The sequence below is a fragment of the Gallinula chloropus genome (assembly GCF_964237585.1).
Source record: "Gallinula chloropus genome assembly, chromosome: 9".
Taxonomy (NCBI): Eukaryota; Metazoa; Chordata; class Aves; order Gruiformes; family Rallidae; genus Gallinula; species Gallinula chloropus.
In genome coordinates, this window is record NC_140094.1 from 15,894,655 (window position 1) to 15,906,171 (window position 11,517).

General features: G+C 39.9%; 1 protein-coding gene across 1 annotated transcript; it reads left to right on the forward strand.

Annotated features, from left to right (window-relative positions):
* Positions 1-581: 581 nt before the first annotated feature.
* PGPEP1L (pyroglutamyl-peptidase I like) lies at positions 582-11,278 on the forward strand (the record flags this gene model as incomplete). Its single annotated transcript, XM_084268380.1, has 5 exons — positions 582-651; positions 3,387-3,439; positions 9,299-9,415; positions 9,935-10,164; positions 11,110-11,278. The coding sequence occupies exons 1-5, from the start codon at positions 618-620 to the stop codon at positions 11,276-11,278; spliced, it is 603 nt and encodes a 200-aa protein (XP_084124506.1). The 5' UTR covers positions 582-617.
* Between the last annotated feature and the right edge of the window lie 239 nt (positions 11,279-11,517).

Genomic DNA, 11,517 nt, shown 5'->3' on the forward strand with positions numbered 1-11,517 from the left:
GTTTGCCTTTAAGTGTGAGGTGCTTGGACTCCTACAAAGAGCGTAAGATAAAGATTAGTAATTTTTACTGGTAAATTAGCTATATGCTGTGAGGAGGAAAAGCAAAGTTAGCCCTGAGTTTTTTAAGTCAGTAAAGAGAAGTCTAAGAAGAGTGGAAATGGGCAGATATGGTTTTGTAGCTAAGTCACCGATCAAGAGTAAACTGAATTACAACTGTGCTAAAAATAGAATATCTACAGAGTTATAATAAAGTTGATTCAATTAATTTTCTGTTTCCTTGTACATAAATAGGTTTCTGATGAAAAATATTGCTGGATATTTTTCTTTAAGTCTTTTCTGCTCTTCCTAAATGTTACTGCATGTCTGAAGAAGGCAAAGAACTTTGGAGCAGCCCCAGTCAGTCAGCTGCTCAGACTTCCGTCTTTAACACAGAGAGGTTACAAGTTTTGGTTTGCAAGTTACATGAATCACAAGTCATCCCTCATGTGAATCCAGACCCAGCACAGTTTGAAGGAAAAAAAGGTGCCCCAAATGAAAAAGTTTGCTACAGATGCATAAATTACAATACTTTTGAAACTGAAAGACAACAAGATCTCACCTTACGGAGCACAGATTTCATGGATTCAAATTCCAACACTGTGGTTGTAACTGGTAAGGCTTTTATTTTATCCTTCTTTTAGCTAGAGATGGTATGCACACATGCTTGATCTTTGTTGTAAACAGTTCCCTGGAGGGAAAAACAGTAGCAAATGGTCATAGTAACAATTCCAAATGGAAAATAACTTGCTGCTGTGCCTTCCTAAGAAAAATCAGATGCATGTTAGAGGAAACAGACTGCAGTCTGCCCTCTTTACTGCCATCCAGTTTGGTTTGTTGTTCATTCTCTCCATGTTTTAATCTTTGTTGACATTCTCTCTGATCCAAACCACATAGCTTAAGGCAGTGCAGGCTAGTATTAGATAAAGCTTACCCAAAAGGAGCTCTGGAGCAAGAAAACCAGGTTGCATCACAATGTCACATAGTCAGTGTCCAGAATTAGAGCAACACATGGCAAGTTTCAGGGTCTCAGTTTCATGGGAAGGTAAGGGAGATTTAAACAGGAGATGCTGCCTCATCACTGCTAAACTAGAGCATTAAATTTAAATATACCAAAGGAGCATGCCTGAACATGCAGCACAAGGAACCAAATTTGGAACTTCCCTTGCTGCCTGTAACTACTGCTGAATCACAGTGGCAGAACCACCAGCTAGAGACTTCTGAACTGTAAAAGGTTAAAGCTCTTAAGGAATGCTGCCACTCGCTATTCCTCTTGTTGCCACTGGCTCATCTAAAGCAATCATTACACTTATCTTGACATGTCAGTTGCTGGATAATTTTCCACTGCAGGTCATCTGGGGACATAGGAATGAGGTTGAAGCTACATCAAAGAGATTTGCATCTTGCTGTTTTCAATTAAACACTTTTTTTTTTTTTTTTAATAGCTGCAAGATGGGCAAAACTAGTTTGGCTTGCTCCAGCCATAACTGCAGCCGTGCTGAATGGGAGTGCAGGAGAGAGCCAGATGTATTTGCTAACCTCTTAAAAGGCTATGGTATTTATGGCACATGCCCTTGATGGACACACTTCTTAGCACCCTGTGAGTTTTTTCCTCCCCTTAGATAGCCATTTGGGTGCAGAAATCTATTGTTCAAATAGTTTTAGAGTAGTGCATCCTGTTAAAGACACAGGTGCATCTTGGAGCTATTACAGAGATTATCACAGCATGCCCCTGTCGCATGTTCACCGGCTCATAATACAAACCTGCAGGCAGTGAGCCCGTTTCATCACGCAGCGTTTATTCAGCCAGTAAGCTCTCCAGGTTGCTGCAGGTATTTCAGTGCTGTAAAACTTTCTTGCATTTAGTAATTTCTTTTCACAGAACAATTTTATCCTAAGCAGCAGATTCTTACGGCCACCACTGAGATGCATGCATTTCATTGTGAGGTGTTTAACATCTTTACTGTAATTGTACAGTTCTGCACACACATGTACAGAAACATGAACAACTACAGCTTCAAAATGGTGTAGGTGTCACCCTAATTTTGCTCTCAAAGCAGAGTGGGACTAGTGTGGTTTTCTATTCCCTGTTAAGGTGAAATGATTACTCCTTCCCATACTGTTCCCTCCCAATAGTACAGACTTAAACCTGGGGAAAACATTGTCAAAAATATTAGTACCATCAGGCTTTTCAGTTATGAAATAAGTATTACAAATTAAGAAGTACTTGAAGTCTAGCATTAATTAAGCTGCCATGAGGCTGCATTTAGGCTTAATTGTCCCCACATACAAGTACCTTTTGCTGTGCAAAATAGCAATCATATGCTGTCAAGTATTTATTTGTCCATTTAAGGATTTTTAAATATTTAAGATTTATGGCATTAAAACCATTCCACAAATTCATTTTCCTGCCACTTAGATACTCTAAGACTTGGCAAGACACTGGATTGACAACAGTAGTTGAGATTAATACAGATAGTTGGAGTTATCCATCAAACTTCTTCAGGACAAAATGCCCATCTAGCTCCAAATTCTTTTTTCCCCATTTTTATTAAAAAAAAAAAAGTCTTTCACAAAAAAGACACTGGCACAGGTTGCCCAGGGAAGTTATGGATGCCCCCTCCCTGGAGTGTTCAAGGCCAGGCTGGATGGGGCTTGAACAGCCTGGCCTAGTGGGAGGTGTCCTTGCCCATGGCTGGGGCTTGGAACAAGCTGAACTCTAAGGTCCCTTCCAACCCAAACCATTCTGTGATTCTATGAAAGGATAAATAAAATTAAATTTAGTTCTTAGGATTCTAAGAGTCCTTTTCCCTTTCCTCCCATCTCTTCCTGTGGGGAAAAAGTGAAGGAAAAGATTTTGCCTAGCACCACCAAAAGCTCATTTTCCCTGACAGAAAACTTAAGCTTTCATTATTCAGGATTAAAATTAAAAATTAAATCAAATTTTACTTTTTCAAATATTTTCACTAAATATATATACCTTCCTTTTCATGAGCTTTAAAATTGAGTACATTGACTGCGACCTAGGAGTATTTAGTATGAGAGCTTTTAGTAGACCCTTGCCCATCATTTACATCATCTGTTCTATTTGCTGTAGTGTATTTACCAGCTTCAGTTAAAGTTATGTCATAAATTAATATTAGCACAAATAAAGATTGCAGGATTAGGTTTTATATCAGTGCATATAAGTGAATAATGTTTTCGTTTTTAAAGTTTTAAAAACTAAATTCTATCTAAAAAACTCAACCTCTGTAACCAAAAACATGAAAATCAAGAACAAATACCTGTGTGCATACAGGTTGGCAATTGCAGAGCAAGCCTGGGTTAAAAGTACCTTTCTTTCTTTTCAGGTTTTGGTCCCTTTAGACAATACCTGGTTAATTCTAGCTGGGAAGCAGTGAAGGTAAGCATTAAAAATAAAACCAAAACATAGAGGTGTTTTATTTTGTGGAATCCCAATACAATCTGTTTCCAGGCTTTCCATTCCCTTCAAGAAAGTTATTCCTCATGACTCATTAAACAAAATTGTGCCTCATGGAGCAGATTCTCAACATGGAAAAAAGAGGATAATTGAGAAATGAAATGCTGTTTTATTTGCAAGAATTTATTTTTTGTGCTATTTAAGCACTTTTCAAAATACTATTCTTGATTTCTAAAAAGGATGGGTTTTACCCAGGGTGCCTTCTCTGCAACTAATGCACATGCCACAGGTTATCTCAATTTCCTTCTTACACAGGAGTGACCTATTCAGTTCTTACGTCCTACTTCAGGAACACAAATGCAAAAGCATGCCAATTTTAAGTATGTTTTCATATCTTGGCTTTGACTTCCACTTTCAAATGACAGTGAAGCCCCCAGCTGAAACTGAAGACAAGGTCATTCAGATTCCCTCCCTGTCTGTACACTTTGACTAGCAGTAACAACGTATCTACAATGGAGTCCTGAAAATTCCTGCTTATTTCCTAAGCATATGTATTAAAACAAACTTAGCTGGGTGATGCAAAGACGTGGTTTGGATACCTGGCTTTTAGCATAAACTTTTCTGCTACAATTTTTTATTTTCTAATTAGTCATAGAATCTTTTTTGTTGAAAAAGACCTTTAAGATCATCAAGTCCAGCCATTAAACAATGTCCCCAAGCACTACATCTGTGTGTCTTTTTAATACCTCCAGGGGTGGTGACTCAACCACTTACCTGGGCAGCCTGTTCCAGTGCTTGATAACCCTTTCAGTGAAGAAGTTTTTCCTAACATCCACTCTAAACCCCCCCACCCGGTACAACTTGAGGCCATTCCCTATTGTCCATCACTTGTTACTCGAGAGAAGAAACCAACACCCACCTTGCTACAACCTCCTTTCAAGTTGTTCTTGGATGAAGATTGTGAAGCACAACTTGTTGTTTGGAAGAATAAGTCTGTTACCTGCTCCAAGCCATGAGGGATTTTATGCCTGTAGCCTAACAAGAAAGAAAAGTACTTCTCATAGGTTCCACACCCCAGTCATCGCAGGAGCCCCACAAATTCTCTTAACTCCAACTTGACGTGTGCCTGAAAGAACATTTGTCAGTTGACAGTGTTCTTGCTCACTATTTCCTGATTCTTACTGGTTCTAATTTTGGGTGCAAGATCATCCTCTTCTGGTTCAAAATAAAACATGTTCTTTATCTGCAAGCAAAACAGCCTCAAGCAGAAAAGCACCGATGAGATGAGTTTTCTGTAACAATGCCATGTGCTGGCTACGCCAGGAGGTTATATAACAAGGACTGCAGCAGCCCATAATGAAACAGATGTCAGTCCTTGTGTATGGAGGAGAACAAATCTATTTCCCTCTGATCTGACACTCTGTGTGTGGAATTAATTTGTATTCATACTGGTGATGCTGCTTTGGTTCCCTATTCCCTGGCAAAGGTGGTTAATCTGGACAATTCAGGGCAATTTGCTGTAAATCTGGAAGTACTTTGAATGTTGATAGGCTTCTCCATGCTAAGTAGCAATCTCATGGTATTGTTCCATTAACCTTGTTCACACGAGCAGCCCTGTGGTCTTCAGGAAGCTTGGGCAGATATACTACAGATAACTAATATTTCCATCTGGAAGTAATCCTGTCTTGGCTTTGGGGTTCCTGCATAGATCAGGAAAGTGACGTAAAGCCCACCTGCTGGGTCTTTTCTGAGAACCAAGCAAGAGTACACTCAAACTCATTCTCAAGGAAGTACTGAGCAGCCAGGCCAGAGCCTACTAAGCATGATTGCTCAGGCTTAATGCCTATGTAGTACTATCCATAACTATCCTAATTACTACTTCAAAATGAACTGGGTTCTTATCAAAAACCCATCAGTGATAATGTAATCTTAAGAGTTCACATCTCAGAAGGGTCCTCACACCAAAAGCATCCGAAATCCTGTAAAAATACATGTAACAGGAGTTCCATCATCCCAATTCTCAAAGCACACCTGAATCCTCTCTGCTTTTTGCAATGGAGTCTTTGCCAAAGAGCAATGGCTTCACTTCTGTGAGCAATACTTGCTCTTACACACTTAAGATCCCTGTTATAAGCTTCTCTGTCAGATGCTGCCTTGTTGATGCAATCAGCTGTTTTCCTGAACCTCTTTTCTTGCTGTAGGAAGGATCAGAGATTGATCCAATAAACTCACAGCCCATTCCAATATTGCATCCCTTCTATGCCCTCATTAGGCACTCAGAAAAATGATTGTGGGGTACTATTTCTATCTTTTTTGGTGAATAAGCAATTTCAGTTTTCTGGAATCCCCAAGGATCAGATGATAAATGTCCATAAAAGTCTCCAATTCTCTATTTCTGCAAGTTTAGAAAGAGTGTTTCTTCTGAATTCTTGGATTGCTAATGCACTAAGTAGCAGTGCATTCTCTGCATTGCCTGTTTTATAATATATAAAAAAATTTTCCAAGAATGTGAGGAATACCCTCATGGTTTTGCATGAACCAAAGTTCTTATCACAGCCCAAGACAACTCACACACAAGGAATTCATCAGCATTGCATCCACAGAGTTCTCATTCCTCAGCAAGTACCCTCCAAGTGTTCAGGGAAAAGGACAGTCAAATGGATCTGAAAGTACAGGTGAACCTGTCAATTCAGGGTCACTGAGAAAAGCTTCAGAGCTTTTATAGACACTGTCACATGGCCCAACATAGTTGTCTAGCACTAGAAAGACAGCTTCTCTTTTAGAAAACTGTCTCACTAAGTTTTTCATGGTTCTCATAACTCCATTCACCTGAAATAGCCTCCTAAAATATGCACGAAAGCTCCACAGCAGCACTTTTAACTCTGGAAGTGCAGGATGGTCTCTCTGAAGGAAAACACCACCCCTTTGCAGCTGCTGACAGATTGCATTGAGTTGCTGTGATGCGTTTGTTCTTCAGCACCACATGGGACCCTCAGAATCCCAGATCCCCTGAATTATTTATTCCATATTACAGATTGATGGTTGCACCTAATAACCCTTGATGGGGCATTGTTGCTGTGCCTCCCCCAGAAACTCCTGTCTGGCACTTGGCAGCTAAAAAACCTTTCAGGGCAGTCTACCATCAAGGTCAAAGTCCCCAGTTAATAGGGCACAAGTGTAAGCTGAGTGACAACATTCATAGTAATTAAACTGTTAGTGCAAAGAACAGGTCATATTTCCAACTGCTTCTGGGAACTGTGTTTGCTATCAGGAGATGAGGATCAGATCTCTCAGTGCAGTTTTTCATCCTGCCACTGACCATGTGGTCTTTGGAAATTTGTCATTTAATCTCTCTGTTTCTCTCTCTGCTTTAGTTTCATCATCTGTGAAACTAAGAAGACATTGCTATTTAGTTCCTTCGTTTCTGTTCTGGAACCTTCTTACATCCCTAAAACTTAAACAAGGTATTTTGCAGGATTAAACCCTTAAAAATCCCACCAACCAACCAAAAGCAACTGCAGACTCACCAGGGCAACCGATACCTTCTGGTTTTCTTTCTGGACCACCACAAGCCTTTTTGAATGAGGTTCACAAAATTAACAGCCCCCTGCTTCTGCTCCCTGGCAACCCAAATCAGTGAAAACTCAGGCAAACTCAGTGAAATTTTCTGGAGTTCTCTGAAAGGTCAAGATGCTTCTAACACCCCATGTGACATACAGCCATGACATCTGAGCACAACATTCTATGCACATCACTTCTCTTTGGGGAGGCTGTGTAACAACATGGGCCAGAACTCCGGTGGACTGGAACTATGATCACAACTCCTCAAGGTTGATAACACTGGATTTCAGTTCCCTTTTTAGAATAATGTCTTATCAGAGAGTATCTATGCTTTCTTTTGAACTTTTCCCACAAAAATGTCCTCCAGAACCTTTATCCTCCTTTGAAGTTTCCTTTGCTATTCCAACTACAAAAGACAGGTACTTATTTACTGAATTAACTCACCAGTGTGAGCTCTAGTTTCCAGATGGCAGCCATCCTCCTCTAACCATCTTCAGTCTCTCACCTTAAATGCAAAAATGGTTTTGGTTAAGGCTGAGACTTGGCTGAGGCAAGGAACCACCTTCTTTTTTTTGCTCCATGTTTGCACAACATCTGGTCTAACGGGGGTATAAGCCCATGGTTAGGATTCTTAGACAACAGGGTAATACACATTATTGACAGCATGCTGAAATTGCTCAGGACATAGCAAGCTCTCTTCCTTTGACACAAATTCTCATCTGTTTGCTATTGGCTGGCTTCTGGTTTTGTCCTGCACAAAAGTATTTCTGCGTGTTTCTCCCATGACAAATGGTGACAGCAGAAAGTCAACCCAGACAGCACAAGAAAACAGCCTAACAACTTCCTCTGGGTGTCCACATACCGTACCCAAGTTAAGGGCAGTCGAGCCCTCTAAACCTTGCAATTAAAAAGGAAGTATCTCATTAAGTGTTAAAATTAAAGATGCTTTAGAAAAGAAAACGCTAATTGTGAACCAGCTGGGGTTTTCTTTTTTGGAAGCTAAGACACAGTACGGCATTCTTAAGCAAGATGATGCAATGGTCTCTCAAAGACTGTCAGCGCCCAGAGGAAAAAAGGCTGGCACTGTTCTCTAAATGTGTTTACTTCCCTGCAGGCATTGTTTCCTTGCTTGTGTCAAATAGTTTATTGAGCACAGCTAATCAATGTTTCCGCTGACAAGAAAATTGGAACAGTTTATATAGGAAGCTAGTGTTGAAGGGCAAATTTCCCAGTTAGCACAGCTTCAAACTGTGGTCCTCATCTGCATGAGAAATGAAAGCTTGAGAAGACAATGACATTTAATAAAACATTACAGGTTTCTTGGGCGAATCATATACCTCTGGTGATGACTTCTTGCCTAGAACCCTCTTAGAAACTTCAGCTCCTTCCTTTAACAGTTCTCTTTCTTGGTGCTACAGGGATTTTCAACCACCATTTTACTTTTCTGGAACAAAGCTTTCTACCTCACACTGTTTTACTCCCAGCATCTGCCTTCTACATAGGGGTTTATGCCTTGTTCATTAGTCCCATTCCACTGACAAAATAATTTCAAGTCATTTCCCAGTGACATTTATTCTCTATACCATCTTCCAACCATCTTGCCAATCTGCTCCTGTGAAAAAAGGTTCCAGCTGGAACTTCAAATCTATGTAAATGACAGAGAAACAACATCCCAGTAAGTGACATTTCCTTTTACTAGAGAAACATTTTAGACCAAAAAGAAATTAACCCCATTGTAAATGTGACTTCCCTCACATTGACGGTCACCTCCAGCAGAACTTAACCTGAATCAGTTCAAACGAGACCACGTGTCACTCGAGTGGACAGCTAATTGAATTCCCCCTCATTTGTGTCCCTTCAGAAGAACAGGTTTATCTACTAGATTTTTCAGAGGAGCAGCTATTACCTACATCAAAGCCTATTCAGATATTTCCAAGTGTGGACTCTTTCTGAGGGTTCCTGTATTTCATAGCTCCACCTGAGCCAGTCCCTAAGCAACAACCACTCCCACCCAGTGGAGACTGAGAATCCCTTTGGAAACCAAACAGCTCTGCATGGACATGACATTAGGAAATTGGTTACCACCTTTTAGTCTCTTCCAGTTACAAAAGGGGAACCACTACAAAACAAACCAATCTCACTGCAGACCAGTATTTAGGAACCATGGGCTTAGACACTATGACAGTGCTCTTTCAGGTGTTTGCAGCCTGATTTCTTTATCACAGTCTGAGAAATCCAACACTCTCACAAGACCACGCTGGGTTTTTTTGTATAATCCAGGAGCTGTCCAAGAGAGGCCTTGGTGAAAACATCGCTCTCCGTATCCTGCAGCTGCCAGTGGTTTACCAAAAGGCAAAGGAACAAGTCTTCAAGATATGGACAACTCTTCACCCGCTGGTGAGTAATGAGTCACACAATTCTCTCCCTTCATTTATGAATACTCTTATTCTGAGTGGAGCTTTTTAGCTTTTTAGCTCCACTCAGAATAACATAGTAAGTATTGCTCAACACTTTGCATCAGGCAACTCTGGGAAGTGACTATTAAAACTATGATAAAGGTTTCAAACTGAAGTTTGGAGCACACAGTAATTAGCATGCTCTTTTAACCCCCTGCCATTTAAACAGCATAACTGCACACAGAACAAAGGGGGGGGGGGAATACCAACCATAAATTGCAAAAAAGGTATAACAGCTCTGAAGTCCTGAGCTGACCAGACACAACAAAACCAAACTAAAGCACTTTTCTGTTCTAATTTATAATCTCCTCTGGAAGTTTTTTTTTTTAGACATAAGCTACAGCAAGACTCTACCTTGAAGCTGGTATTTCACATAATGCTTGACACTGCTGTAATGTTGTTTTTTTAAAATAAGTCTCATTTTTAATTTCCTGTTATTCACTCTGGTGGGAAAAAACAGCTTACTGTTCACGTTGGGCTGGCTTCATCCACCAAAGCAATCATCATCCTCGAGCAGTGTGGGAAGAACAAAGGCTACCAAGAGATGGATGTTTGTGGTTTTCACCCAGAAGGTGGCTGTTGCATGCTAGATGGCCCAGAAAAGATTGAATCTACAATTAATATGAAGACTCTCTGGAAAAACATTTCAGTGGAAGGGATTGATATAATCTTTTCCAGAGATGCAGGAAGGTAAACATGGCATACTGGGGTCTCACATTAAAAGCAAAATTAACTCATATCAGCTCATTTAACCTTGGAAAAATCTTTGCAATATCTTTTCTTCCAACCAAAATCACTGTGAAGCGAAGTCTTCAGAGGGCCACAGGTATAAAATTGGGATATATTTAATTTTTGTGTAAAGCAGCCTTCATGAAAAGCTGCAGTAGATAATTGTTCCATGGATTTGTAAAGTCCAAAAGAAACAGGTTTCAACATAGCATACCCTGTGATTAACACCACCAGTAAACCTGAGCTATTAAGAGTCTGAAAGCAATCCTGACTGGTAGCAGATTTTAATCTATTTTTCACAACTGGGAAGGCTACAAAATGTAAATACATTCACTGAAGAACAGAGCAATTACAAGTGCCTTTAGAACGATGTCTGTGATCTTGTTACGTGTTTCGGAAGCACTGAAGCGATTTTCTATTATGCTAGTCTTCATGTAAGAGGGAAACACAGACACCAGAAAATGATCTCATCTAAAAAAAATAAAAATCAGCGGATTTTGGTCCTTAGCAAGTTAAAAGGTTGGGTGGGAAGGAAGAAATCCCTCCAGAAGATGAGACTCACACAAAAAACTGTATTAATGTACTAGAATGGCACGGTTGCAGTTTCCAGCAGGCTGTATTACCTTTCTCATCCCACATAACTGATAGATGCTTAGAAAAGAATGCAGGTCTTGTGATTTTTTATTTAAATTTCTTTCTGGGTGGGTATCTGAGAAAACAAACCATCAGATAAGGAACATTTGTTTCTCAAACTTGGTTTCTTTCACTTTGTTCACTAAGCAAATATGTTTTAAATAATTTCATAAACCAAATCTGGTTTGGCTACTTAAAGAACATTTACATTTAAGCAAAGTTTTCTGTTCCTTAACCCAGACTTCTGGTTTGATTTTCTTTTTAATATTGCAGGTATATCTGTGATTACACCTACTACACCTCCCTGTATTATGGCAATGGAAGAGCCGTGCTCATCCATGTGCCTCCATTATCCCAGTCGGTAACAGCAGACTTTCTAGGAAAAGCATTACAGACAATTATCTTAGAAATGTTAAAACAGTGTGGGGAAGAGAGAGAGTAGGATGGATCATATAAGAAAAAAGCGAGGATTTCTTAGAATGCAATTCCTGACTCTCTACAGTGAAGCAAACCTGAAGATTAAAACCCCTGCGTAAAGGATTTTATATTCCGCGTTACTTTCACTAAAACTTCTTTACAAAGCCCAAACACCTGTTCACATCTCTCTGGTGTCAGAAGCTTGAGGGAAAAAAACAAGTGATTGGCAGTCTGGCTCGCTAACAGTGATAAGCTTGCTTCGAA